Genomic DNA, 27,260 nt, shown 5'->3' with positions numbered 1-27,260 from the left:
AGGAAGCAATAACCCTCAAATTCATCAGCTCTTTACATATAAAATACAAGAGCACATGAAGATGCATTGCTGAGGCATGCTGCTTTAATTCTGATAGAATAAATTGATGATATGTATTATATGTAACAGGTAAAACTCTGTCATACTACATGTCTCTCCCAAGAAGACAGCAGGGTGTGGCTCCAAAGTCAATTCAGCTGCACAGCCACATATTGGTATAAAAGCCCAGTATTAACACCAAGCACCCACATTTCTGAAATATTTGCCTGTTTCTCCATAACTTTTGCTTTTTTTTTCAGCAATTAACTCTAATTTCTTTGTAAAGGATTCAGAAATGGGAACTCGTGTTGGCTTGGGGGCAATACTCACATGTTAACAAAGCCAAAGGGCAAAGGAGAATCACAGGGAATGATTATTCCCAGCCTCCCTGAAGGGCATGACAAAACCTTCCTCCACACTCTACAAAAGTAGATTAAGATTTGCTTGCAAAACATCCTACTGATTTCCACAGGTGCCGAGACAGAACACTGTCCAAAATCATGATGTATTTTCTACAGGAAAAGGGCAACAAGGCAGCAGGCCTTCAGAGAAAAGTAAAAGCCACGTGTTCCCTAAAACCAAACACTGATGCACCAATCAAGGACTCCAAATAGAGAATCACTTTATGGAAAGAACATTTATTTTTGCTTTAAAACTTGTGATCCATAGAAATACAATAAAATCAACATGTACACAAAACTTTTAAAAAAACCCCCAACTTTGGTTCAAAGAAATATTTAACATCTAAATCTGAGGTACAAAAGGCACAAGACCAAGCACCCAAACAAACAGAATTGCTCACAGCACTGTTTGCACCCCTACTACAGAAGGAGACTGTAGGGAGGAAGGCAGGGAAAATGTGGAAATAACTGCAACCAAAACACATGAATGTGTACAATGCCATTTACTTTCTTTCACAGGTGTTACATATTTTATTGTTCTTTTGTAGTAAAGTGCCAGGACTCTTGGAGAAAAAGATGGATCATTTCTTAGAAATGAACTGGAACAAACAACAGTAGAAAAGGAGACAGAAACAAAGGTCTGCAGCAGGCTGGAGTTCAGTCAACCTCTGTTCTCCCACAAGGTCTTAAGAACTCATTTCCTCTTTCATGAAACCATTTGTTTGAAACTGTGGAAACAGGGAACTGGAATTAGTTATCACCATGTACCCAGCATGGGTACCATCACAACCTAGATGGATACTTTAGGTAAAATCTTTCAGTTTGGGGATCCATGCTTATACTTCTCTACTCACCCAAGGGAAAACACATGGAAAGATGCAAAAGGCTGGGAAAGAAAGGATCTTCCCCAATGAACAATTCTGGAGCCAACACTAACAGAGCCAACAGTGTATTCTGGAGCTTGTATCACTGACAGTCAGCATGCTCTGGCACTCCAGGGGCATACCTTGGAGGCTAGGGGATATAGGTATGGGAACAGATGATATGAAGCTTGATAAGCTTTCAGCAGGAAGCAGAAATTTCTGATGTCCAGACATTCCCATTTACCTTACAAGGAGCTCTCATCCTTTTGCAGCTCAAACTATGGGCAGGTCTTTGTAGGAATAGACCTGATTCTAGCCAAGTGATAATCCAGGTCATTCTGATGCTGACACTTTACACAAACCCAGTGACACAAAAACTCACTAAAAAAGCTATAGCTGCACAATGCAGGTGCTTAATACTTCATGAGATCAATGGCAGGAAATTTCATTTTGGCCAAATGACTCCAGTGGTTGAAGGGGCACCCAGGTTATTAAATGCTTTCATAAGAGGTCAGTGTATCCCCAGCTTTACATACATGAGCCTTCTTTCAGGATTTGTTACCAAAGAAGAATTACTTACCCCATTTACACCCTACTAGTACTGGACAAGCTGCATGTCTTGTTCTATAATCCCCCTCACCACTTCTGAAGAGATTGTACCAAAACACTGCTGTTCCCTGAAAAGCGAGATCAGATCTGGATTAGTCAGAACCTAGTCAACATAACCAGGTTAAAGTAAGGGGAGGAGGATGCCCATGGATTCAGCTGTAGGCAGCTGGAAGCACTTTAACAGGTCACCATCAACAGCACATAAACTCTTAGTCCTGTTCTAGTACAGCCATGTTCAGAGGACAGAGGAATTCTAGTGAAGACAAGTTTACTTTGTTAAAAACAGCTGTACAGAGAAACTGGTCACTTCACACATTACCAACAAAGGGAGATGCCCTTTAGTCTCCAGGATCACTACAGCTGCAATGAACTGCACTTGTCACAGCAGCTGACTTACGTGGACTGTGCTGAGGGAGAGCCAGTAAGTGGAGAGAGAAGGAATAAACCCAAACACAAACAGACTTTACCTTCTTGGGCCATATTGCTGCCCCAAAATCTGGGAAAACTGTAGCTCCTCCAGCTTCTACATCACTCATCTGAGAAAACAAAGTCCATAAACTGTACATTTGCAAGGCCTTTTATACAGTCCCATAAACTACAAATGCCCCAAGGCCTGATATTTCCACTTGCACCTCTACAAGCAGCACTGATAAGGAGGGTACACTTCAACCAGCACAAACTGCAGAAGCAGTACCTGCTGTTGAAGCATTTTATTTCAGCTGAAGGCTTTTGTGCAGGTTATGTATATCTATGTATGTATTTCCTAGATTATGTATCCTCTACTTCAAATAGCCACTAGAAGTTGTGTACCTGCAATATTAATAAGCTAATACTCTAGAACAAGAGAGAGGACCTCAGAGTAAGCTGGTTTCAAGAATTTCATTCCACTTTATGATCCAATTAGGAAAATAAGTGTCTGTTAAACCACATATTTCCTCATAATTGAAACCATGCCTTTGGAACTCATTTTCATAATTTAGTTTATGCATCTTGGTCAACCACTTCAAAAACAACACAAACTATTAGAAAGCCTCTCTTTCTGCACTGTTTCCGTGCTGTTCACCAACAGCCTTATGCAGTTTCAAGTGCTTTAGGCAGCTCAAGCTTCAACAGCTACAGCTATGTGACTCTAAACAAGACCATGTATCTTTATGTTTTGCACTACTACACTGGAATGAATTTAACCCTATTGTATTCATCAGTAACAATGGATTTATTGTAAATTCTAGACATGACTCAAACCCCAAAGTTTCTAGAAATGCTCCCATTAAAAATAGAATGTCTTTCCACTGAAATCCATAAGCTTTGGCTCAGATTCTAATTAAAAGAAACAAATTAGTCAGATTCAACTCCCACCAAATTTAAAAACTACTATTACTACACTACCCAAGTCCCCACAATCCCTATTGTAACTTGGATTTCTGTTTAAAGAAGATGTTATTACTACTCTGGTGTCCTCCTGCTTGGTACAATAAAAAGGCATCAGATGCCAAGGTGCACAGGTTTTTGCCCCTTCCAGCTAGAAAGCGTGTACATGCAGCCTTGCAAGTTAATACACATCTTAGCCACACAACTACTCTTTTTAGTAAGGTTGGTGGTACATGTATGATGTGTTATGAGTTCTATATTGGACAAACAAGGACAAAGTGCTTTTGACCATGTACAACTGGCAGAGATCTGTACTGTTCCTTTAAAATCAAAGCTCATCCACAATTTTGAGAAACAAACAAAATAAAGATTGACTCAATTTAAAATTAAAATTTCTTTGCAGCAGAATATTTCACAGCTGCCCATCTTACTCCAATTCTTGTTTTGAAGATTATATCCCTCCCTGCCATATCAAGTTGAAAGTGTTTCAGGTTCTGTTTTGAGCTGCATTTCACTCTCAAATATGATGTCAGCCAACAAATTTAAAATTATGTGATAAAATATTTAAGCTATATCACTAAAATCTTTAACACAGAAGATGAGGTGGTCCTAAAGATATAGTGGGTACAGGTTGATAGATAAAATAGTGTCAGAAGACTACTGTGAAAACAAGGCCACTATTCCCAGTGGCAGCTGTTAAGGATTCCAGTGTACATGGTCTGTGGGCTGTATAATGCATGCAACTAACAAATCTTTCAAATCTGCACTGTAACCTAATTGCACCAAGTTTATCTCTGCCTCCCTTCGTTTGTTGAAGCAGCACCTGTGCTGAGCAACTGCACAGCTCTGGCTTTGCCACACAGCTGAGGAAGAGGATCACAGACCACAACATCACGTGCTGTCAAACAGTGGTGGAAAAATATGACTGTCTCACATTAAGTGGCTGCTAGTCAAGTTCTCCAAAAGCATACCACATAAGTGCCCCACGTATTTCCCTCTGAGAATTAAGCCAAAGTCTCCTTTCCCCCACGGAATCCACTTAAGTAAAAGATTCCATAGCAGAGTGACCAAAAGAAGATGGGTCCTATATTCAAATTTTCTGCTCTGATGTTAAATACCACCAAAGTTCTATCAATTCAGATAGGACAGCACCTGATGCTTGCAGGAATAATGAAATCCCTACTGCCAGATGCCAGGAAATCTCTACGAACAACCAACTGCACAAGCTGTAAAAAGATGCTGCTCAAGTTACACTCAATGCATAAAGTATCATCATACTTACATAGTTTAAAAAAGTGGCCACACGATTTCCAGTCCCTAACCGCTTGAAAGCATCTGGCTCATCTTTCTATAAAATTAAATGAGAATAACTGCAAATTTCGAGCTCCCAGACAGCAGACAGACAGAGGTACTTACATAGTTAAGAAACGTCGCTAGCCTATTTCCTTCCGATTTGAGTGTGCTGTCAAAGGGTCGCTGCAACAGACAACAACTTTAACCCGGGTTCCCAACAGGCTCTCACCAGAGCTACCTACGTGCAGCTCTGCAGAGATCCTCAAGCCCAATTTAAAGAGTTGGAATGGAAAGGGGACAAGTGATATAGGGCAATGTTAAAGCCATCACAAGTTGCAGCCAGGGTGCACAGCTGCATGCACAGAGCACTTGGATGCAACGAGGAGAAGTTGCACTGAGCAGTTCTGGGGGGAGAAGAGAAGCACTGCTTTCAGGGCCTGTGGCACAGATGTTATCCAAGTAAGGTCAACAACAGGCCATTATTGTCCTGGGCACTGATCCAAAGTCAACAACTGACATGAATACAAAAAATTAATCTTCAGTGAGCTTTAGATAACAGTCTTGTAAATGTAACAACTCAAAGAAATACTGTCATGAGAAGAGCAAATGCATGTTTTGACAGCAGACCAAACTATAGAGTAGTTTCAGGTGGTTGCCTGTCTAGGACTAAAGACCACATCAAAAAGATCAAATTGTCTTTAGTCTGTAAAAACCATTGAGTTTCATTTGTGGAAGTTGAGATCACATTGGTGCCAGTGTAGAAGCAGAAAGAACATGTAGAATACCAGTGTCTTTCCTTCAAAAAAATGAAATTAGACATTTATTTACATTGCTAATAGTCAGGAAGTCATTCCAGTCAGGAGACATCAAGCTGCATTTTTACACACAAAAGCAGTAATGTTCAACATTTAAAGAAAACAGTAAATCAGTATTGAAAAAGACAAATAGCAGGGAAAACCACAGTGACCATGTCTAAGATGTTGTAGTTCAATCTGCTTGAAGCATGTTTTAATAAACAAGTGGTCTTTCCTAAAATGTGTTCATAAAAAACCCCAAGACTTGCATATGCAAATCCAATCCAAAAAAGCTAACATAAGAACACTGAGATACACAGAATTCCCTGGTTACTGCCACTGCTGTGAAACCCAGGTCCAACTATGGACTTCTGAACTTCAACAGCAAAAATCTAACTTGAACAACCAATAAAATCTCTAAGTAATAACAGGCAGCTACTGAAGTGCCTCTATTTGAGAACTGCAAGGGAATAAAAAGCTTCAAGGCTAATCAGAAGCTGGGGACACACAGCAGCACCTCTATTTCAACACAAAGTCTGTGATCCACAGAGAGCCTGCAGGACCAGACCAGAACTGTGGCAACCTCTGCAAGTGCCTTGCCTCAGCTGACAAATGCAGCCAAGGTTATGTTCCAAGTAGAGCTCTGCTCCAGATCCTAATCCAAAAGTAAAGTCCACAGTGGCCAATTTGATGCCTGAGGTCCTTGAGTTCAAAGGATTTGAAGAGAATTTAAGAACACTTGCTCAACTCAGGAAACTAAGCAGACTTGAAGTTAAGAGGAAAATTCTCAGAATAGGCCAAAACTAATGAATACAAGCTTCCATAGTGTTAAAACTCATATTTTATTTTTTAAACAGTGCTAAGCTGGGAGGCTTCAATTCTGCACTCAATTATTGGGTTGTATACTCTGGCTGCAGCAATCCCTCCTACCAGGTAAAACCACTGGGACAATCTGAATTATGCCAGATCCCACTGAAACACAACAGAAACCAAGGCATCACATGGATTTTATATTTGAAGTTACCAGTCACCAGAGCTCTTCAGTATGCTTAGCACGTCCATGAGCTTGCTGAGGGTCATTATTAAAAATTTGCCTTCTTTTCTCCCAAAGCAAACCAGAGCTGTTCTTTGCCAGGCAGAGCCCTCTAGTGCCTCATGAAGACCCAGCACTACCACCTGTACATGCAACCTGTGCTGGAGCACTGCCCTCAAAACCAAGCCAGGGAACTCTTTTCAGACCCCACTGCTGCAGCCACTCTCAGGGGTCTGCCAGAGGGGCTGTACAACCCACAAGGATTTCTATAATGTTTACTTTTCAGGAGGAAGGTGGAAGGATATCTCCTCCTCAAACAGCTCCTGCAAAATGCTTTAAAGCACCCAGCAAAGCAGAGTCTGGATAACATCACTGAACTCAGAAGCCTAATGGGACAAGGCAGACTCATAACCCAGGGCTTGCAGACCTCAACTTACAAATAAAATAATGCAAAGAGCACACTCAAGTGCTGCATGACTCTTTTAGAGTCTCTGTACTGTGTAAGGAATCGAGGTCCCAAAGTAAGCAGGGAGATTTGTTCATTATTCTTTTGAACTTAAAGCATCAGAGAAGGCAGTGCAAAGGCTTTCCAGAATTCATAATCCATCCATGCAACAGGGCTACATATTAAATGCTCTAACAGAAAACACCTTCAAAAGTTCTCTCAGACCAAACTGTTCCCTCCACCCCACCCCACTAAGAAATAATTGCAAGTGTGATCTTACCCTAGAAAAATCAAAGTGTGGCTCGTACTGCCCTCCCATTCCATAGTTGGCAACCTACAGCATGGAAGAAGGAAGCACATAAATATGTATTAACTGCAAGTGACTACTGCAGAATAGCACTTGCTCTCAGAAATCCAAAGCAGGCTCTGAGAAACAGCACTTTGTGGCAAGATGATTATCTTTAGTACACTTCATTTATTTTTAGATTACCGGAACTGAGGTACACAGATGAGAAACAACTTGAGTGCTTTTCCCCTTTTGTAGCTTGAGGGTTTGCACTTATCACTACAACAGCCTGTTTAACATTCAGCAGCAATAGTTTCACCACATTCTTGCTTCCTTCCTCTCAAAGAAAGGCAGATGAAAGCATGCAGCTCCCTGTGAGTTCAGCCTAGGGGACAAAACTGGACTCTGTGCCACTCATGTATGATCTGCTACATACAAATACCTCTCCAGCTTCACAGAAAATTAACTTAAAAGCACCTCTTCACTTACATTAAGTAGATCCTCAGAGTAGCTAAAGCATGTTATGTGATTATAAAGTATCTCCCAGATCACTACACACTTACCTGTTTCCATGAATAGCCTGTAATCAAGAGTATTTCTATCAGGCTATGAAACAGGAATTCAGGGAGCATGGAGGAAGAGAAAAAGTGAATGGACTAACATACAGCTATTCTGGCAGTGCTGTACTACTGGCACTCTTCTTCCCAGCAGCCATCCAAAGATCAGAATTCATATGAGACTACAGCAAAATATACTTGGGTCTTAGAAACATTGAACTAGGAAAATAAGCTTTTGCAGACTTGAAAAATAAGCATTAGGCATTTCCCTCAGAACAAACTGATAAATATCAGATTCCTGCATGAAGTTATCTTATATTGCTTTGTTATCTCCACCCTTCTCTGCCTGGCACACACAGGGAAAACATCTGTCTGCACCAGACCACCCTAACCAGCAGTTAATTCCTCCAGGATGAAGCCAGTGCACCAACCTGCAAGAGCTCAGCTGTTTTCACTGTTAACCCTGTGATCTGCTGCATTCGCTGGTTCACCTTGGCCACAACAGGATCATCATCCTCCTCCAACCATGAGCTAAGGGAAGGATAGCAACACATTATTTTACAATGCCAATCACCACATCACATTTCCCAAGGCAGAAGGATTCTCCTGCCCTTTGTCTGGCAGAAAATGGCTGAAAGAGCCATTTTCCATGCATTTGTTGGGGAAGCTTTGGTTACATGCAAAGCAGTTCAGGTTTTCAGACATAGGAGGTAGCAAACAACAGCTGTTAAGCACAAAAACCTTGAAGCTCAGCCCTTCCCTCTGCTTACCTCTTGGATACCCTGTAGCTGGCCACTGTAAGGACGCCAGTTTTGGGATCACGTACTGTGGCTCGTGCCAGCTGTGCCAAAAAAAATCCCAAGGGGGAAGAAACACATCAGCTACAGGACAGGAAATTTCTCACATCTTACCAAAAACAAAACCTGATTTGTCCAACTTCAGTAACTCACTGGATGAAAGAGCTTCAACCTAGAATGTGATCTGATTTCATGCTAAAACCACACATGCAGAAACACAAGTACAATCCATCACCTGCATCTGATCCTGGAAAAAGTCTGATGGACTGCACAAGCCATGATACTGATTAAATCCATGAGTTGATTGCTGAACAGGTTTTGAAGGCACTTTTTTTAAACTGCTGGAGTCAATATTAGCAAGAGGGAACAACAACAAAAGTTAATAACATATGAAGTCCAAGTTCCAAGCAAAGAGAAAATCATTGGATAGTCCATGAATTTAATCAGCCTGCTCCTCATATGGACTAAAACCCCAACCTCATTCTCAGATGTAAAATAACTAGTGAAAACGTCTACAGAACAAGTTACAAACTATGGGACAAGCAAATCCCCAGCAGTAGAAAACTCCCAAAGACAACTCTCAACATTTCCATGCTCCAATTTTCCAGGGGAGAGATGCCTGGAACATCTAGCTCTGATGAGGGTAACTCTGCAAAAGCACAGCACACCTAAACATTTTAAACAGTGAGTACCATCACATTTAGGCCATATGACCAAATCTGTAGGAAAAAAAAAATGGAACTTGGCAAAACTGATAGTTTGCTGTAGTGTCAGAGTGACAGATGACTGCTAACAATATACCAGCTCACTTTGGTTTCATTCCTGCAGCTGAGAACAAGAACTGGGACACTCTTTTCTTTGACTGTAAACTCAGACCACATTTAAATTTAACTCCTGCCAACCACACACACTCTAAATCATACCTCTTTTCTTCCACTTAATTATAGGTCATAGAAGGCCTTTTTATTTGCCTCTTCTTCAGAGAATGCAGTCATTATTTCCTTCATTTTTCCTCAAATAAGTCTCCAGCCAGCTTTACACTCCATGTCAGCTGTCTTGTCCCTATACAAGAGCTCTTGGCACAGCTGTTGCTGTAATTCTGACTCACTGTTATTTTGTTCCAGATTTCGCCTGTATAAATTATAACAGAAGAGCCAGACTGACTGAATGTTGTTCTTCACTGGTACAGTGAAGCATAGCTTTGGGGATATATATTTTGCTTCCCAGACTTTTCATTCTGCTGCCATTTTCAAGCTTGTACATGCTTGCTTGATTTCTGCACCTAGTATATGATCTAAATAAATCAGAACTCAAATAAGCCTGACTGCTTTGATATTATTTCCTATCTGCTGTGATAGGCAAGTTTCTTCATTTAAGACACACAATCTATGTCTCAGTTGGTATAAGCAACTGATAAATGTGAGGCTTCCTCTCTCAGGGTGGAGAAATCAGCCTTGTAAGAGGCATTTGCTTCCAAAAATCATAACACCCTTCATTGGTCAGAAGCTTCACTGATTGTTTCAGAGTCTGTTTGGTTTAGCAAACTCTCCATTGTTATTTCCTTCTGAAATTCTGCACTGCTGAAACCCTGTAAGCATGAGCTCAGATATCCATGCCTCCTCACTTCATGCCATATTCTTGCCTGTTCAGAATATGGTTCTTATACTATACTGGACCTGCCTCAATGCTATCCTCATCAATAGAGCGGAGAATTTTCTTGACCCTCCCCAGCCAGTTCTGATGGATTGCCTGAAAAGCTGGATCTACTTTTTGGAAGTGGAATAACAGAGATTGCATTTTGCAAAACAAGCATAAAAAGCAACTCAACTGCAGCTACTCCCAATCACATACAGATGTTCTTTCTCTACAAAAAGTATTGGCAAGTGTAAACTGCAGATAATGTTGAAGTGCTTGGACTCAAAAGTAAAAATGTCTTGCAAATGCATTTTAGAATAAACAAAGTGGTTACCTTTCTAAGCCTAAAATAAACTAACATTTCACAGTTCTGTGAAGTTCTGAAAGCTTCCATAATTCCTAACTAAAATTCCCAGGCTAAAATTAAGCTGTATTTATTAAGGACCATCTCACCACAAGACTTGCATTTTCCATTATTTCAGTAGTACTGCAGAATTTAAATTATTCCTGCAGGTGAAGTTTAGAAAAAAAACAACTCACAAAGGAAATGCTTGCTTTTTTAAATTTGACAATTTTAATCTGAATCTTAAGGCTATAATATTTACCTACTCTTCTAGGACTGACTGCAGTTCTACACCACACAGATTACATGAAAAGTTTCTCTAACATTACTAATATATGCAAAATTCAGACACCAAGCATTAAGACTTTCCATAAAACTCTGAATAAAAAGGAAGAACCAAAAAAAAAATAGCAGTCTTCAGACAGTGCTTTATTTGATAAAACAGATTAAGTGATATGCTCTATGTGAATACTTCCATTTTATCTGAAGCTCTTGAAGTTTTCTACTATGATGTAATAGGAAAAATTCTCCATTTAAGGAGGTGAGATTCCTCACTGAGACAGGAGTGTTCAGCCAACACTTCCCTAGCTGGCTAGCAGTCATAGAAGACCAGCTTCACAAACATCCCATGTTATTAATGATCCTGGGAAGCATCAGTTTCTCAATCTGTTTCTAACTATTTATGCTTACATTTAGAAATACTTACAGAAGGGTAAGTCTTCACTGGAATTTTAGTACCATATTTCATAATGGTAGCCTGAAGAGTGCTAAAATGAACCACTCCTCTGTAAGCAAAGGTTTGTTCAGTTTTACATTCTGCTCAGACCTGACAGAAAAACTATGGGGGCGTCTACTACTATCACACTGCCATACTACTTTTTGCCAGAAAGGTGACAGGCAGGATATTCCACCTCCAGAAAAAACAGAAAATTACTAGCATTGCATGAGGTAGCTGCCTTTTTTATAGTGTGCAGAGTCACCAGAACTCATATCACTAGTAACAAGAAATATCTATGGTTTAGAACAGAAGCAGTGGATGCCAGGATACACAAACAAACAAAAAAACCAACAAACCCAAACCTCTAGGTAATATTCTAGCATAACTTACATTTTTTTCTTTTCACTTCTCTTGAGATTTGGGGTTCTTAAATCTCATTTAAGTTGGCTCCAGTTCAAAAGGCATATTCAAGACATACTGCACACCTACTCCTATCATTTTAAGTCAGCCATTTATCTTTTCAAGTCTCTAATTTCTTAAAGCTTCCTAAGCCATTTACTGAGAACTTTGCACAATTAAGTGCAACAATGCATAAATACCTTTGGGAGCCTGGGCTTTATGGTCCTACATCACCAGGCAGTTTCAAAATCGTTCCCTTTAGGCTCACAGCTGCAGTGTATCATCTGTAGTATGAAACCAGATCTTTCAAATCCTTTGCTTAGTCCTTGCTAATAGAGACTGAAGCATGGAATTGGCAGTTATTAGTGAGATGGAAAAAGGGAGACTTACCCTTGGCTTAGCTAGTTGTTTAATCTTCTCAATTTCTTCATCAGACATGACATCATAGTATCGCACAATATGAGGACTGTCCCATTCATCTTCTTCTTTAAAGGGAGCTATCAGCAGGTGAGGGTTTCTGTTTCCATCATGGTACCTACAAAACAGCCTTTTTTGTCTTCGAGGTGTCTGAAACAAAATGCCAAACAAAGCATTGTTTGCTCAACCACTTTTCTTGAACTTCAAACAGGCAAGACAAGAAGATGAGCGTCATTCCACACACATGGTAAAAGCCATCAGGTGACCAGAAGCTACAAGAGGTAAACAAGAGCAATTCTGCAATTCACTGCGATTAAAAACAAGATATCCTGCTCCAAATACCACTGAGCAGCATCTGAAATACTAACCTTCAGGGGAATTAAACCATAATAGATTACAGATTAAGAACTACACAAGCAGTGAGCTGTAAAAAAAAGGTCTGGTTTTCATAATTAAGACTATACAGATGAAATAAATTGGTTCTTTTCCCTGGACTAAGAATTGAAGCGGTATTTGTTGAGAGGTACTGGAAATCACTTGGTCAAAATAGTCACTCCAGAAAACATGTCTAAGATGCAAAAGGGAAGGAATAATGTGATTACCTGAGTGTGGTAAAGCATGATCAGCTCTCAGGAGAAAAAGCCTCCTTTTGTATCAGTACAGCTGACTTTGAAAAAGCTGAGTAGACAGACTGAGGAGAATCAATTTTCAACAACCCTTAAGAGGTACAGCTAAGAGTTGTTTGTGTGTAACAGCTAAAGATTGAGAAGCCAAGATATAAGATACAAATCTCAGCCTGGACAGAACCAAACTTAAATTTTTCTTAACAAAAGAGCTACACAGAAGGAAAAACAATATGTTCCACCAAGCTTGACCACCCTTATGCAAAGGCAGTATAGTCAGGAAATTCTTGTCTCTTACCATTTTCACCCCTTCACCTCGGCAAAGGGCCTCATAGATATCACGTTCTGGCAAGTAGTCAAGAGGCCTCTCATAGGCTCCACTTTGCACCACAGCTTCTGTGGTTGTCACAGTCTTGTTTATTGAATTTTCCTTCTCCTCTCTTTCCTTCTCCAACAGCTTCTCAAAGTACCGCAGATTACTGCCTGCTCTCTCATGGGTGCTGTCTTCGATGGGAGAAAACCAGACAGAAATGGAGATTTTTGGAAACTGTTAGTACAAACAAGTCCCTGTATCAAGACAGCAACAGTTCTTCCCTTCCTAAAGCATTATCAGGAAAACAAAGGCATTGGCTCCAGTCTGCACTGAAAATCCACACTGGGAAGCTTCTGTCTTTGCAAAGGAGAGCTGCACTAAGGACACAAAAGAATCCTTTCTGGAAGAGCCCATCACAAAACTTGTATTCCAAGAAAAAGAATACAAGTTTTTGTTCTTCACATTCCTCCTTTTCTCTCAACTTCTCTGACCAGTTCTACCCAAGATGAGCAGATCACCAGAGCTCATAAGCAGAGACCAAGGTAGCCTACTTGCTGTACCCCTCCTTTCCACCATGCTCCTCACCCACACTGCACAAGAACACTTTAGCCAAGTACTGTGGTGGAGTCCAGCCCCAAAGACTTCTCTCAGGTTGGGAAGCTCTGAGCCCACCTACAGCATCCATCTGTAGCTCTAACAGGGTTATATGGGAAGGAGCCTGGATCACTAGCATCTTTGGACATACTAGTGATTTATTAATGATGTTGGTAAGAATCAATAATTATCATCAATAGACTTTACCCCAGATAACTAAGAAGGAACAATTCCTTGTTCATCTGTGTTTCTGGATGCTACTACCTACAACAGATTCTTTCCCTTCTGGCCTTCCCAACTTTACTGTGTTTATCTCATGGAACCAACCCAAAAGCTCATTCCAGTCACCACTCATTAGAGCACAGGGTAATAGTGGCCAGATAGGGAAGTTGAGCCCAGAGCAGAGGAAGCTGCTGCTTTCAGAAGGGACTGCCAACTGTGTTCCACTGTTTGCTGCTGATAAGGATTTGCATTCTGCGATCAGTACTAAACCCCTAGAGCTAGATTCAATGCATATTCATATTCTTGTAAATGTTAATTTAAGAATTCTGCTGAAACTAGACTAATAAATATTTTCCAATAGGAAGGCTTCACCCACTCTCAGGAAGATACTAATACCTAAACTAACAACCACAGCTCATTAAAAAAACCCATCAAATACCTAACACAGGTAATGCTAACTCTAGATGAAGAGGACAGACCTTTCCACTGCAGGAAGCAGGACAAGCTGAATAGGAAGCTTATTTGCTTACTCAAAGGAAAGCTAAAAACTATTCAGAAATAAAAGGAGGTTTTAAGAAACTTAAGTTTGTTCTGAATATTCAGAAATAAATACTGTAAGATCTCAGGCAGTGAGTACCTGCACTGAGGAATAAAGAGGTATATGTAAAGTCAGTAGGACTTTACAGAGGGTGCAGCACTGCCTATGTCTGTAGTAGCCTTGATTCTCCACTAGAGACAAGCAAGGCTTTAACCCCAGCATCTCAGTTCACTCCAGCAAAGCACACAGGCAGTGAGTGCAGACACACTGGGGCCTTGGGTAACAACAGCATGGACCGTAAGACAGCTTGCTAAAGATACCTCATGTATAAAAAGACTTTTTTCCAGGACCCACATTTATTACAAGTGATCTGTCAGGATATCGTTTCCAGTCAGCTCATCAATGTGGATGGGCCATGACTGCTCTCAGCAGCACTTCCCAGCTAAAGTAACGTGGTCTTTGCTCTTACCGAGGGATATCAGCCTCCTGGTGAGCTCCATGGCTCTGTGCAAGTCCCCAAACTGGAAAACAGCATAGCTGAGATAATCTAGGATCTCTACTTTGCTGACTGTTGTATCCTCCCCCTCATCATGCTGTTTTAAGGCCTGCTCCATCCAGAGCACAGTGTGGTAATAGTCCCCATCGTTGTAGGCTGTCTTCCCCATGCCAAAGCAGTCACCAACTGTCAGGGAGGATCTATATTTTGTTCCTAAAAACAAAAAGACAGCTTTCAGCAATCCACACAAGCACCTTTGCCTTAAATACATGGGACACATTGAGAAGTATCTGTAAATACACACATCAAAAATGTTTCTAAGAAACAATGCTTTGACAATATTTTAAGTTCAGTACTAAAGTTATCACTATCAGAATTAAAGAGTAAACTATCTTAATTTTATTCTAATTCATTCCTTTGGAAACAAAGGGAAGTTAACAGAAGTTACTGTGGTAAGCTATTGTTTTCTCTTGTAGACAAAGGAAGAGCAGACTAACATTGTAATAGATTTGACCTAACCTACAGATTAACTCTGTTAGATGATCAGAGAAGCCTGACTACATGCTGACTATGTGCACAACCAGCCTGTCTTCACTGTAAATCTGTATTTGTGCATAAGCAAGCTGATGTTGATTTCAACAAACTGGGTGTCCAGTTGAGAGTGACTGCACTGATTTTCAGTTGCTCCAGCTCAGAAGATGCACATGTAAGACTTAAAATTTAGTTAATTATTAATCGCTAGTAATACTTACAACAAATAAAAATATTATGTCAGCTCATTTACCCACACACCAATGAAGCCTATTCAGTTAATAAACACCATGTTGGTAGGCACCATAACCTGTTTCAGTACGTGTCTCATAAGCAGCAGCAAAAGCAAATATTGATCAGGACTTGGCTAATAATCAGATATATCAGTACCTCTTGAAATTTTCTGAAACATCTGTGGCAAAACCAGGTAATCCTCATTTTATAAAGAGCTTTTGGAGAGAACTTAAGGATGTTACCACTTCCTTCTGTTAAAGCCAAGGAGACCTTGGTGCACTTACCTGGCAAGTTCCCTCGAGAGAGGGTTTCAGGATCCAGTTTATAGGTGTCCTGCAGGCGCATCAGAGCCTTTGCAGCTCCGGTCTCATCTTCTTCAGTTGGAAAAAACTGACGCTGGATTGTAAGATTTGCAATAAAGCCTTTGCAGTAAAAGGGGAAGATGTTACTTCCAGAGCTTGAATAAATATCAGCACAAGATTGACACAGAAGAGGAAACATCTGCTCTGGCTTGAGAATTAAGTTTCAAATAACCCAGATTTAAAGGCCATTATTAGGCTCAAAAGTTATAAACACATTGTTTTCTGTCCCTTTTCAAGAAATATAACTGATGAGTAAAAAATAAAGAATAAATAGCTAAACTCAATTTTCTTGTGCCACGAAATTACTGATGAACAATGTGAATATAATGATCTTCATTGTCCTCTAATATCTCTTTCTGACATGAAAACTGAAGAGCTTTCATCAAATCTCCTGCAATACCCATAGAGACAACTGATTTCAGGTTGTTGTACTGGTCAATGATCTCCAACTTGGTATTCCAACCTCTAAAGCCACAAGAGCTTTTCAAGTCTCAGTTCCAGGGACAGAGACCCTGATCCAGGATCCCCTCACTAGCATAGGGCCTTACTCAGTGAGAGAATTAAACCTGACAGGTAAACAAGGTGATAGTCAGAAATGAAGTTAAATGCACTAAGTAAACATGTCAGAGTTACACAGCAGGCTGGTTGGGCAGAAGAGGAAGCCATCAACTGAAGGAAAACAGCCCAACCATTTCTAATCATATAGAAAGCCAAACTGGAAAAAGAAACCTTTAGAAAAAATTAGCGACAGACGTATTCAATAGACTTGAGTATTTTATTTCCATTTAGGATAACTATTCCAAAAGGCAATAAAAGCCTTGTCTGGAAAAAACTTTTGCGTACCTAAACTTTAGCATATGCAGAGTAGAAAGGGAAACCACGTGGTGTTCTGCCTGAAAAGCACAACCACCTTTTCCTCACCTTCCAAGAGTCCAATAAAAATAAACCTCCGCTTAAAAAAGGTAAGCAAGCAAATTCAGGCAGACACTTGAAAAAATGATGCAAACCCAAGGATTAGTACTGGAAACATTTGATTTAGGACAGGTTTAGAGATAGCAATCATATATTATCCTGGTTTTGACAGACTACAGCATCTGCCAACTCTAACGCTGGGGCTGATAAAGCTTCTCCACCAGTTCAATATGGGACTCATTTTAATTCTTAACCTTATTCTCTGATCAACATGGTCAAAAAACATTGATCATCAAGAGAAGTAACAGACTGGGAAAGCAAATGAAGCAGTTTATAAACAAGAGAACAATAACACTCAACAGTTACCAGCACAGCTTTAAACATGTCCCATTCTCCCTTTTTCCCCAAATAAAACAGTTTCTGAGTCTTGACTAAGACGTGTTCAGTTGCAAGTTTCACTCGCTTGGGTAATCAGTACATACAAGTCAAGTCCTTAACTGCTTTTTAAACAAACTTGGCAATAATATTTAAACCACAGCCAAGCTTGTGGTTTTCCAGAACATAAGGCTGCCTCCTGACAGCAGTCCCCTGTAACTCCTTACCATTTGTTGTGTCCTGAAGAACCAGGTTTTCCAATTCCAGCCAGTCAGTATTCAAACGCTTGACAAGCTTGTATGCATTTACAGGGTGTGCCAGATACCCTTCTGGATCAGAGGCTGATTTGCTGGTCAGTACATCCATCTTTTCAGCCCAGCTGGAATGAGAAGTGTGCACATGATTTAAGAAGGAAGATGTGCATTCATAAATGCCTGAGAACAATTCATGAATGCACATCTTCCTTCCTAAATCATTCAAATTACACATCTAGATCAAATTATTGCTGCTTTTACTGTCAAAACTAGCTTTCAACCTTTCAAGTTCACAAGGATAAAGTGAAGGTTTTTTAAATTACTATAGTCTCTTTCAAAGGGAAAGTATTTCCCTGCTTAGTATTTTAAACCTGACTTCAGCAGACATGCATCTCAGTTGTAACAAGCCTTAAAAATACCAGTTTATTCATAGATTGAACAGATATTCTCTTAACCAATACTTGAAAAGGATATTGCTTTGCCTCCAAAGGGCAGCTTTTCAAGAAAGGAACATTTTGTGTCTATGTGACCAGAATTCCTACCATTCCACTACTCCATAACTCTATTCTCATCCTACACTCCCAAAGGAAGGTCAGATTGACACATACAGCCTCGATCTCAGAAGTTTTTTGGAAAGCACAACTCCTTCTAGAGGCACTTGGCCCTTTTGAACCTGCACCTCATGCAGCCTATCCTCCTGTCACACCCCAGTATATACTGCTTTTGGCTAGAGGAGAATTAACAATCTTCCTATGTGACACAAAGTATCAGTTGTCAGCAAGAGCCTTTCAAGTGAACCAAGCAATCAGGACAACATCAGAGATGTGCTGCAGCCAGGCTGGCACCTGAAGAGAACAAGGCAGGAGAACTGTCCCTGAGGGCAAAGCCAACACAGGAAGGAATCCAGAGATTTAGTAAATGCTACTGGCACACTTGGCTCTTGTAAGCAGGGCTGATGGCATGAAACAACATGCAGCACAGAGCACTGGCACACAGAGGCATTCAGCTCTCATGACAAGACTTCTGATATGACTCTGATGTATCCTCTCTGCAGGAGTCCTGTGATGGTACAAGGACAAGGCAAAGTGGGGAGATCTCACCAGAGCACCATTTCTAAAGAATCAAATTCCAAATGATATCTGAAGCAGGGACCCTTGTAGGTTAATGGGAATAAATAAAACCAAGTTAGTACCTATCCTCTCCCAGTGAGGTGGGGTGTGACTGAATACAAATGAGCCATTTTGTCACCCTTCATTTCACAAATCTCCCCTACCTTTTAATCTGAGAGAGCTTTTTCTCTTCTGCTCGGATATATTCCTGTAGAGACTGTACCAAGTCCTTCTCCGCATAAATCAGGTCTGTCATTTGACCTAAAAAGAGTAGGAGCAAATATTCATCAGTCCTAAAAAAGTAACAATTCCCAAGTGCACAGAAACAAACCTTAAATGCTCCAGGGCTATTAAAACAATCACAAACAAGAGACAAATTAAGGGTGTGCACTTCAATGCCTATACACCACAAGAGCTATTGGACACATAGGTCTGGCATTCAAATACTTCAAGGGGCTTTTAAAGTCCCCGCTTCAACAGTTCATGCAGCTTTGCTCTGACCCTTCCTCTGCCTCTGAATTACTTTTACTAAGTGCAAGCAAGACAATGAAAATAAAGGTTTGACACTCATACAGCTATAGAGACAAAGCAACAAAAGATTCAAATGGTTGCCAAAGCATCTGTTCTACATATGGATACAGATTAGGTCACACTAACAAATTACTAGTGTAATCACTAACATCATTTAAAGTTACAGCTTTACAATATGGGCAACCATGGAAACAGACTAACATTACACAGAGAGGAATTTCAGACTAATGTTTATAGACTCACACACACTCTCCTGATTAGCATTAGTGGAAATTGCCAACATATCAGTCCTAATTGCTATGACAAACTTGGCTTTTCAAAGCCCAAAATGAAAGAACATTATTAGATTCATAAATGCAACCACAGCTCCAGCATTCCACAGTAATTATGAATGGGGCATGATTAAGCAGATAGAAGGCAGCAGGATGTGCTATTTTCAGAGCTAGCAAAGGTTCAGAAATAGGTGAGTGTAAAGAGAAGGTGATCCTTCATGGCAGCTTTGTATAAAATGCTACTTAGAAAAATCAGAAGCAAATAATACACATGAAGTTAAATATTGTTCAGCCAGCCACAGGGCACGTGAGGAGCTTGGCAGTAGGACTCTGGCTGAGCAGTTCCACACAGTGGAGCACAACAACCCACCAGGAGCTCTGAGCTTTGCCATTCAGAAACAGCTCCACTGACTCAAAGGGCATTCTGGAGAACAGCCAGTGGCAGTTAATCAGCCTCTAATGCCCTTATGGAGGAAAAGTCCCCAAACTACTCGACAGAAAAATGTTAGACCAATTAACAGCAGAAAACTCAGTTTGTGCTTATTTGAAGCTCTACATGGTTGAATCCTACTAGAACACAGGAACTAAATTCTCATAAAAATCAAATTATTTTACAGATTCATTACAATGCAATTTCTTCAGGATTTACTCAGGCCTAGCAAAACACACAATGTAAGGGAGTTACTGATTTTTTTCTTCTGACAGCTAAGTTCAGCTTTTTGAGAAGACAGGAGATTTTGGCTGCTGAGGAAAAATAAAAACTTCACATATTTACCACAAACTATTTCCATGACTCAAATTCAGGACTAAGCTTTCTAGCATAAGGTGGTATGCTCCGTTCAAGATGACAACAGATGCACAAATCCTATCAGAACACAGAGCCCATCTTATTTTGCTGACAGAGGTCCAGGAGAAACTTGAATCATGTTGGTCAATGTTCTAAGTCAACCAACTGCAAAAAAATCGCACTGATGCTGCAGAAGAGCAGCTTTTCCTAATGCAGTGTTGGCCAGGGCCACATGAAGAAAGCCATATGCCTCAAATGACAATTTTAGCAGTTCTATCAATCACAATAATATCACAAAATCATGCACTGGTTCTTTCCACACCTATGGAGGTGAAAAACTCTGCCTCTGCATGCCAGATCAGGAAAACACAAAGGAAGAACATCAACTGCAGCCAGGGTTTCATCTTTCAGATACCTGTAAAAAATTAAAAGGAAAAGGAGGATTAAAAATAATTAACTTATTTGTGAGAAACAAGCCAAAGCATTAACCTTTATCTTCAGTCATTTTAACCTCATGAAAATTATTTAGACTCTCTGAATTTTAATTTGTAAAGCTTGAAAAAACTCTTCTTCAACCATAGGAGCTGTTACTTAACAGTATCAAATACTATTTTGCATACTCTTTGGGATTTACATGGAAGACACTGGAAAGCCCACAAGAGAAAAGGGAAACTATATATACATATTGTCCACTGAGAAGTGAGAAAAAGCTCTTTTGCAAGACCAGTTCAGCACCTTCCATGTCAGACGTAACTAGAGCTGGAAAATATGACACCCACAAATTATTTTCCAATAATAATAATAGAAGTCTAAATTAAATGGGTTTATAGCATTCTATAAAACTCCATTACTTAAAAACTGTCTAGAAACACAAATAGTGAGAAAGCCAAATAGAGGAATAGAACATTTTGTAGTGTAGAAGTGGCAGCAACGGTTGGAAAAGTTAGACGTGAAATTTCCAGTTCTGCTTATTCAAGATGCATTATCTCAGCATATTGGCCTCTGGGCACAGCCCTTATAACTTCTGTATTTCAAAGGCTGTGCCAGTTTAGAAACCCAGCCCCAGAGATGGATGTTGAAAGCAGATTGTTCCACTTCCAAAAGCACAGCCTGAGGGGTATGGGAGGAAAGCCAGTCTGAGCAGATGAGGTCAAGTGAAGCAAGGGATGCAAGGGGCATACAGAAGAGCCTCTTGGGAGACCTGATGACCAGAACACCTTCTCCAGGGGGTTTGTGAGGAGCACTGCACTGGGATCAGTCCCCAGCTCACTCCAGAGCTGCCTGTCCACCAAGCAGGAGCAGCCACCAGTGCCAGCCTCGTGCAGGAGCACTGCTGCTCAAACATGGAGCTCTTGGCACACCCTTGCACAGTGTCACAAGGGAGGTGACAACTCTCAACCTCAGCTCAGGAAGCAATTTCCTACTCCATGTAACTGGGCAAACTGGTGGCTCAAAATTACCACGTGTGACCCAGTAACTCAAAACACAGTAAAAATGCAACTTCTGGGGACAAAATGGAATTAACCTGAGAAAGGGGAATGGAAGGGAAAAATTAAAGAAAAATACATGGAACATCCTGAAATTTCAAGCAATGCAGCAAATAGGAAGGAATCAAGATAATTCTGCAATAACTCTAACTTGCTCCCTTGGGCTCCACACATCTGCCTCCAAAAGATGAAATATCCACAAGGCAAAAGATGAAAAATGGATATTTCTTTCAAGCCCAGAGCACAACTGAAACTCTCACCCTCAGCTGGGCTCACCAGTACCACAGAAACAAAGATTAAATACATCCTCAGTGACACCACCACCACAAAAAATATTAGTAATAGCTCTATCCTCTGCTGTGTATTATCACATGGCAAGATGATTATTTTTAAATTATTCTTTTGATTGCTTTACAAGACTACACAAGGAATCAGAATCATTTACCACAATAGTTTGCAAGCATGAGTAAGCAGGAAAACGTCTCACAGTATCATAAAAAATCTTCTCCTTTCCCTCTTTTGTTTCTCACCCTCCTGCAAACCACATATTCCCAAACTGCTTGTTTAAGTTAGTTAAGAACTAGTACATGGGTAATCTGAGAAATGAATAAAGCTGAGTGAATAGTACCATGCAGAGGTCTGCCAACATTACAAGCCACAATAAGTGATGTAGCAGAAAGCACAGCAAGTCAAGTGCACTTGGGAAGTACATTAATTTGGATATATTAAGCCTCATCTGTCCATCTGAATAGTCTGCCATCATTTAATGGAGTGGTTTTTTGGATGCACAACATAAAGCCTGGGAGAACAATTACAAGTGAATATTCCAGTTAAAACAACTCTACACTTTCCTGCACCTCCTCACCATGTTTTCTCATGGCTGAGGAAATCTGCCAAGAAGTACTACAGCTACCAGCTTGTCTTTATAGCAGATCTGCAACAGCTTTACCATCCTACTCAGTTTTACTTGAGTCAATAAACAGAGACCTCAGTAAAAAGAGAAAGCAGCTCTTGCTCAAACAAGCAGGACACCTGGCTGCAGGGTTGGCAGATTGTTTATACATTCTTTTCACAGCTGTTACTGGGAAAACCAGCTCAAATAATGAATTACAGGAGGCTGAATAACCACAGTCTTGGCTGGCAGGAGCATGTGTGCACAGCAACACGTACATGTGCCCACCCCACTCCAGCTGAAAGGAGGGCAAGAGGGGCAGAAGGAGCATGAGCAGCTCATGCCTCAATAATGGAGACAAATGTTTGTAAAGCAGTGTGTTTTATTCAAATAGAAATGCCAAACACAAGCCTTTGTAGATCAAATACTGGCTATATTTCTGGGTTTTGTTTTTTTTTTTTTTTTTTTTTTTTTGTGGGTTTTGGGTTTTCTTACTTCTTTACAGTATAAGACATCAGTGAATCATTACTGGAAAGAGTGCTGTCAGGCTCAGAGAACACTGGCAGAAGGAAAAAAGTTCTAGACAAAATACACAAGGATGGATTTTTTCTCCACAGGTTAGACTGAATTCTTTATTAAATAAGCTTTCTGAAAACCTCATAATCAACAAGATATAAAAATAGAGACTTGACCTATTAAAAGGAAGTTGCTTGCACATCTACCACAGTTCTCGGTTTCTCATTCACTCTGAATTTCATACCCAGTCACAGGGAACATAGGCCAGCTCCTAGCCAAAAGGGAGGGACTTTTTTCAGGTCAGAAGAGGAAACAAATGCCTATTACATCCAGGGTCTTTAGGACTCTACTTCTGATCACACTGATATGCTATGGTCTCCTTTATTCACCATAGTACAAGAGAACTCCACTTGCCTGACAGCCTAACTAAAAATAAGGACAACAAAAGCAAGTCCTACATCCAGCTCCAAATTTGCACAGACTCCTCATGCAGGAAAATTAAATTAAGTGGAACCAACATAAGACCAGTCTGTACAACATAAAGAATACAAGTCATACCCTTTATTGTGGTAAATTAGACCAGAGTGTCACTTGTACTCATATGTGAACACTTTTTGATCACATGAACTCCAGAAAAAAATAAGTGTCCTTCCACTCCTCAGTTAAAGGTGACAGCACTCCCTCTGCTATGGGGCTTCTTTAGGGGAGGTGGGAACCTGGGCTGCAATCTAACTGCTCCAACCTGCTACAAGCAAAGTCACCGCTTTTTCCAAAGACTAGTTGGGGGAAATTTTTTTCAGAGCACACAGCAATGGTTTCTTCTAAGTCATTAAGGCAGAGTACTGTTCTTGGTTCCATGCTTACAGACCCAGAATTTGCTGCAGAGGAATAAAGCTTGTGTGACAAAGTATCATAACCAGATATTGTCAACATCTGAATAAGATACCATTTTTTTGAGCTACTGGAATACAACATGCAAGCTGATGACACAAGTAAGGGTTACAGTCTGTCTGTCTCTTCTGTGCTTGTCTGTGCTGTTAAAGACACCTGGGAAATCACTCTGAAAGCAGCTGCTTCCATTTAAGTATCATGGTGAAATCCAACAAGCAAATCACTAATTCAAGATCACCTCAGGCCACTGATGAGTGCACACAAAGTTGAGGCCCTGAAATTTGGTCCATCCTCAAACTGCAGTTTGAAGTTGGACTGCTGGATGAGACAGATCTGTCTGGGGCTCCTCCAAATGCCACTGTTTTCCACCCTATCCTCTTGCTTGCAGACACACCAAGGAGTACTGAACTGGGGCTGCAGATGGCTTCATCCCTTTCTCCTCCACAAACAATGGAGCTTCAAAAGTAGGCATTAAGCTGCTATCAGTACTGATGGCTGTAAATAAGGTTAATGATATCTAAGTAGAAAATGGTATAAACCAAAATCTTGCAAGGCTGCTTACTTATTAAGAGCCAAAAGATAGGCTTAATTATAAACAGATTTTCAAGATGATGCCAAGGACGCACTTCTCTCAATACCAACCAAGAAAGGCAGCCATAAAACCATTCACTTGTAGCAGTATTTCAAGTCTTGCAGATTCACCCAGCACATGATAGCAGCTATAAAACATTTTATAAGTTATTAAATATTAAGGAAAGAAAACCTACACCATTGGCTGAAGACTGTGAAACAAGTAATTCAAAGCTGAAATTCATTATCACATGACTCAGATGCACCAGCATTCAACCCAGCCCCTTCCTCCAGAGCACACTTGTTTTACTGCTCGAAGCAACCTATGCCAACATCACTGCCTTTCTTTACAAAGCATTTTAATATGCATCTAAAACCAATTATAATTACCTAGCAAAACCAGCAATGTGATTGCCTTGTGCTTCTCAAGGCAAGCCAAAAGAAAATGAGGAAAAGCTGTTTATTTGCAAGCATTAACAAGGACACAGCACAACCATGCAAAACTGCTGGCATTTCTTTTAACATAAAATAAATTATAACCACCTTAGCAGCCATCATCAGCTTGATTAGCTCCCAGTAATTTTTTAAAGCCATAACAAAACATTTCTTCCACACTCCAGTAGAGAACAAAACTGATGCAAGTCTAAGGCACAGCAAATACACTTGAATCTCACTCTGCAAGGTCTGCCTTCATAAAGCAGCCTGGAGTCAAATCCCACAGTGTTGATCAAGACAAGAAGACTCTGGGCTTTTTCCACCACAGCTTATTTTTTTAGCATTAATATCTAGACTGCATTTTACTGTGCAAAGGCCATAACTTTGGTATATCATCATACTTAAAATAACTTGAATAACTTGAAATAACTTATCATTTGCCATATAAAGCATTAAAAGTATCTTCCTGTTCAGAAATAAGAGGAGTTCTTTTCATATTAAAAGGTCTGCTGTCAGTGAATTGTTTCTTTCAATTCAATTTAATTAAAATCAGGCATTATCTCAGAGGTTGATTCTATTCTAACATCACCCTGGAACATGCCTGCTTTCACACTCCATGTTCTCATATCTCTGACATATAGAAAACTATGCACAAAAATCAGAACTAGTCATAGGAAAAATATCTATGTTTACAGCTAGCTTCTTTGGAAGTTTGCCAATGCACACAGCATGGAAATTATAAACAGATTGGATTCCTGACTTAAACTTTCAGTGAAAAATTTCTTATGCTAACTGGTAAACCCTGCTCCCTCTGCTGTTACTCCCTTTGAAGTGTGTAATTCCTGCACTGCTTCCCAATGTATGATTAGTCACATTAAAAAATTGAATCCTAAGAAATTATGGCATTAGCAAGAGGCCACATTCTTGTCTGTTAGTGTCACAGCAGTGCCAATTTACCAATGCAGTATAATGTTCTGCTTGTGAAATGTGAATGGCAGTTACTGATTGCTATATATATATTCACAACGCACCTGTGGGATTATTTCCAAGTCCTTATGCCAGAAAGATGAAATATTACCCTGGTAAAGACGGCCACAGCAGCCTTCTAGCTCCACTCCACCCTCACAGAGCACCTATAAAACTAAAGAGCAAGAGGTTTTGTTACAAAAATGTCTTCTGGGGAACACTACTTTACTACTGAGGAAAAGGGGTGATTATTGGCTAGAAATACCAAACATCACAAAGTCAGACAGTCCCAAAAATAGCGTTTATTTACATATCCTCTCTCCTCCTTGCTTCCAGGTTACAAGGACATTCTTTGCTTCCTGAAATAAAATTACTCCTGTCTAGTCAAAGGCATGTTTTGCCATCTTATGACATGCCAAGCTGCTGTGCCCCAGCTGAGCTGTGGTAACACTCAGATAGTGCCTTCAGTTTTCAGCAGCTGCTCTCCCCTGCCTTTGCACAGCCTTTTCCACCGAGGCTTCGGTCGCTGCATCACACAGGTCACACACAGCTGCCTGTGCTCTCCTGGCTTGTCCCCAGCTCAGCTGCACAACTGTGTAGGGACAAGCTTTTTTTTTTTTTTTTTTTTTTTGAAAACAAAGCTCAGAGTAAAATAAAATGAGACAGGAGCAGAACAAAAGCGGTTTGAACACCTCTACGAAGCTTAAGCCACGGCTTGCTCTGTGCTGAGCCTGTGGCATGCAGGGAACACGCACAGCCAGTTAACGCAGCTGGCAAAGTCAGCTGGCAGTGATTTAACCGGGAATGCCAGCCCTATCAAACCCAAACAACGCGGAGAAGGGCAACAAGCTCTTCCACCGTTTTTGCGATGACAGCTCTAACACGCTTACAAAGACGCGTGATGTTTTGCGATACCGCCGTCCCCCAGAGCCCGGCCCGCGGGGACCCGCCGGCCCCAGCAGCGGAGCGAGGATTTAACCGCGTCTCGCCAGGGCTGAGCCGCCGGCACCGCGCTCGGACCGCGCGGCCGGGCAGCGCTCAGGGCTCCCGGCAGCGGGACCCCCGCGAGTCCCGGGGGGCTGCGGTAGCGGGCACAGCGTGCTGCGGGCTCCGGCCGTACCTGTGCCCCAGCCCTCAGCGCGGGCTCCGGCCGTACCTGTGCCCTCAGCGCTGCCCCGCTCGCCTCAGCGCGGGCTCCGGCCGTACCGGTGCCCCCAGCCCTGTCCCGCTCGCCTCAGCCCTGTGCCCCCAGCCCTGTCCTGCTCGCCTCAGCCCTGTGCCCCCAGCCCTGCCCCGCCTGCCCCAGCCCCGCTCACCGTGCAGCCGCCGCTCCCGCCGCCCGTTCTAGAAGCG

The 27,260-nt window shown here is 41.0% G+C and overlaps 1 protein-coding gene across 3 annotated transcripts; it reads right to left on the bottom strand.

Annotated features, from left to right (window-relative positions):
* Positions 1–703: 703 nt before the first annotated feature.
* On the bottom strand, positions 704–27,260 carry P4HA2 (prolyl 4-hydroxylase subunit alpha 2). Of its 3 annotated transcripts, none has more exons than XM_084216048.1 (16): positions 27,224–27,260; positions 25,973–26,082; positions 20,473–20,565; positions 18,725–18,821; positions 17,425–17,576; positions 15,833–15,970; positions 14,757–14,996; positions 12,919–13,124; positions 11,971–12,147; positions 8,459–8,529; positions 8,120–8,219; positions 7,126–7,179; positions 4,697–4,756; positions 2,380–2,448; positions 1,884–1,980; positions 704–1,168 (listed from the first exon to the last, which is right to left on the bottom strand). In XM_084216048.1, the coding sequence occupies exons 3-16, from the start codon at positions 20,552–20,554 to the stop codon at positions 1,098–1,100; spliced, it is 1,614 nt and encodes a 537-aa protein (XP_084072174.1). In that variant the 5' UTR covers positions 20,555–20,565; positions 25,973–26,082; positions 27,224–27,260; the 3' UTR covers positions 704–1,097. The 3 variants fall into 3 exon arrangements, 2 of the variants coding, with proteins under 2 accessions (XP_084072174.1, XP_084072173.1); XM_084216047.1 differs by lacking the exon at positions 4,697–4,756 and adding an exon at positions 4,563–4,628; XR_014616530.1 differs by lacking the exons at positions 704–1,168; positions 1,884–1,980 and having other exon boundaries at positions 2,387–2,448; positions 4,563–4,756.

The sequence above is a fragment of the Fringilla coelebs genome, assembly GCF_963513975.1.
Source record: "Fringilla coelebs genome assembly, chromosome: 15".
NCBI classification, from domain to species: Eukaryota; Metazoa; Chordata; class Aves; order Passeriformes; family Fringillidae; genus Fringilla; species Fringilla coelebs.
This window is presented reverse-complemented; position numbering and strand designations above follow the sequence as displayed.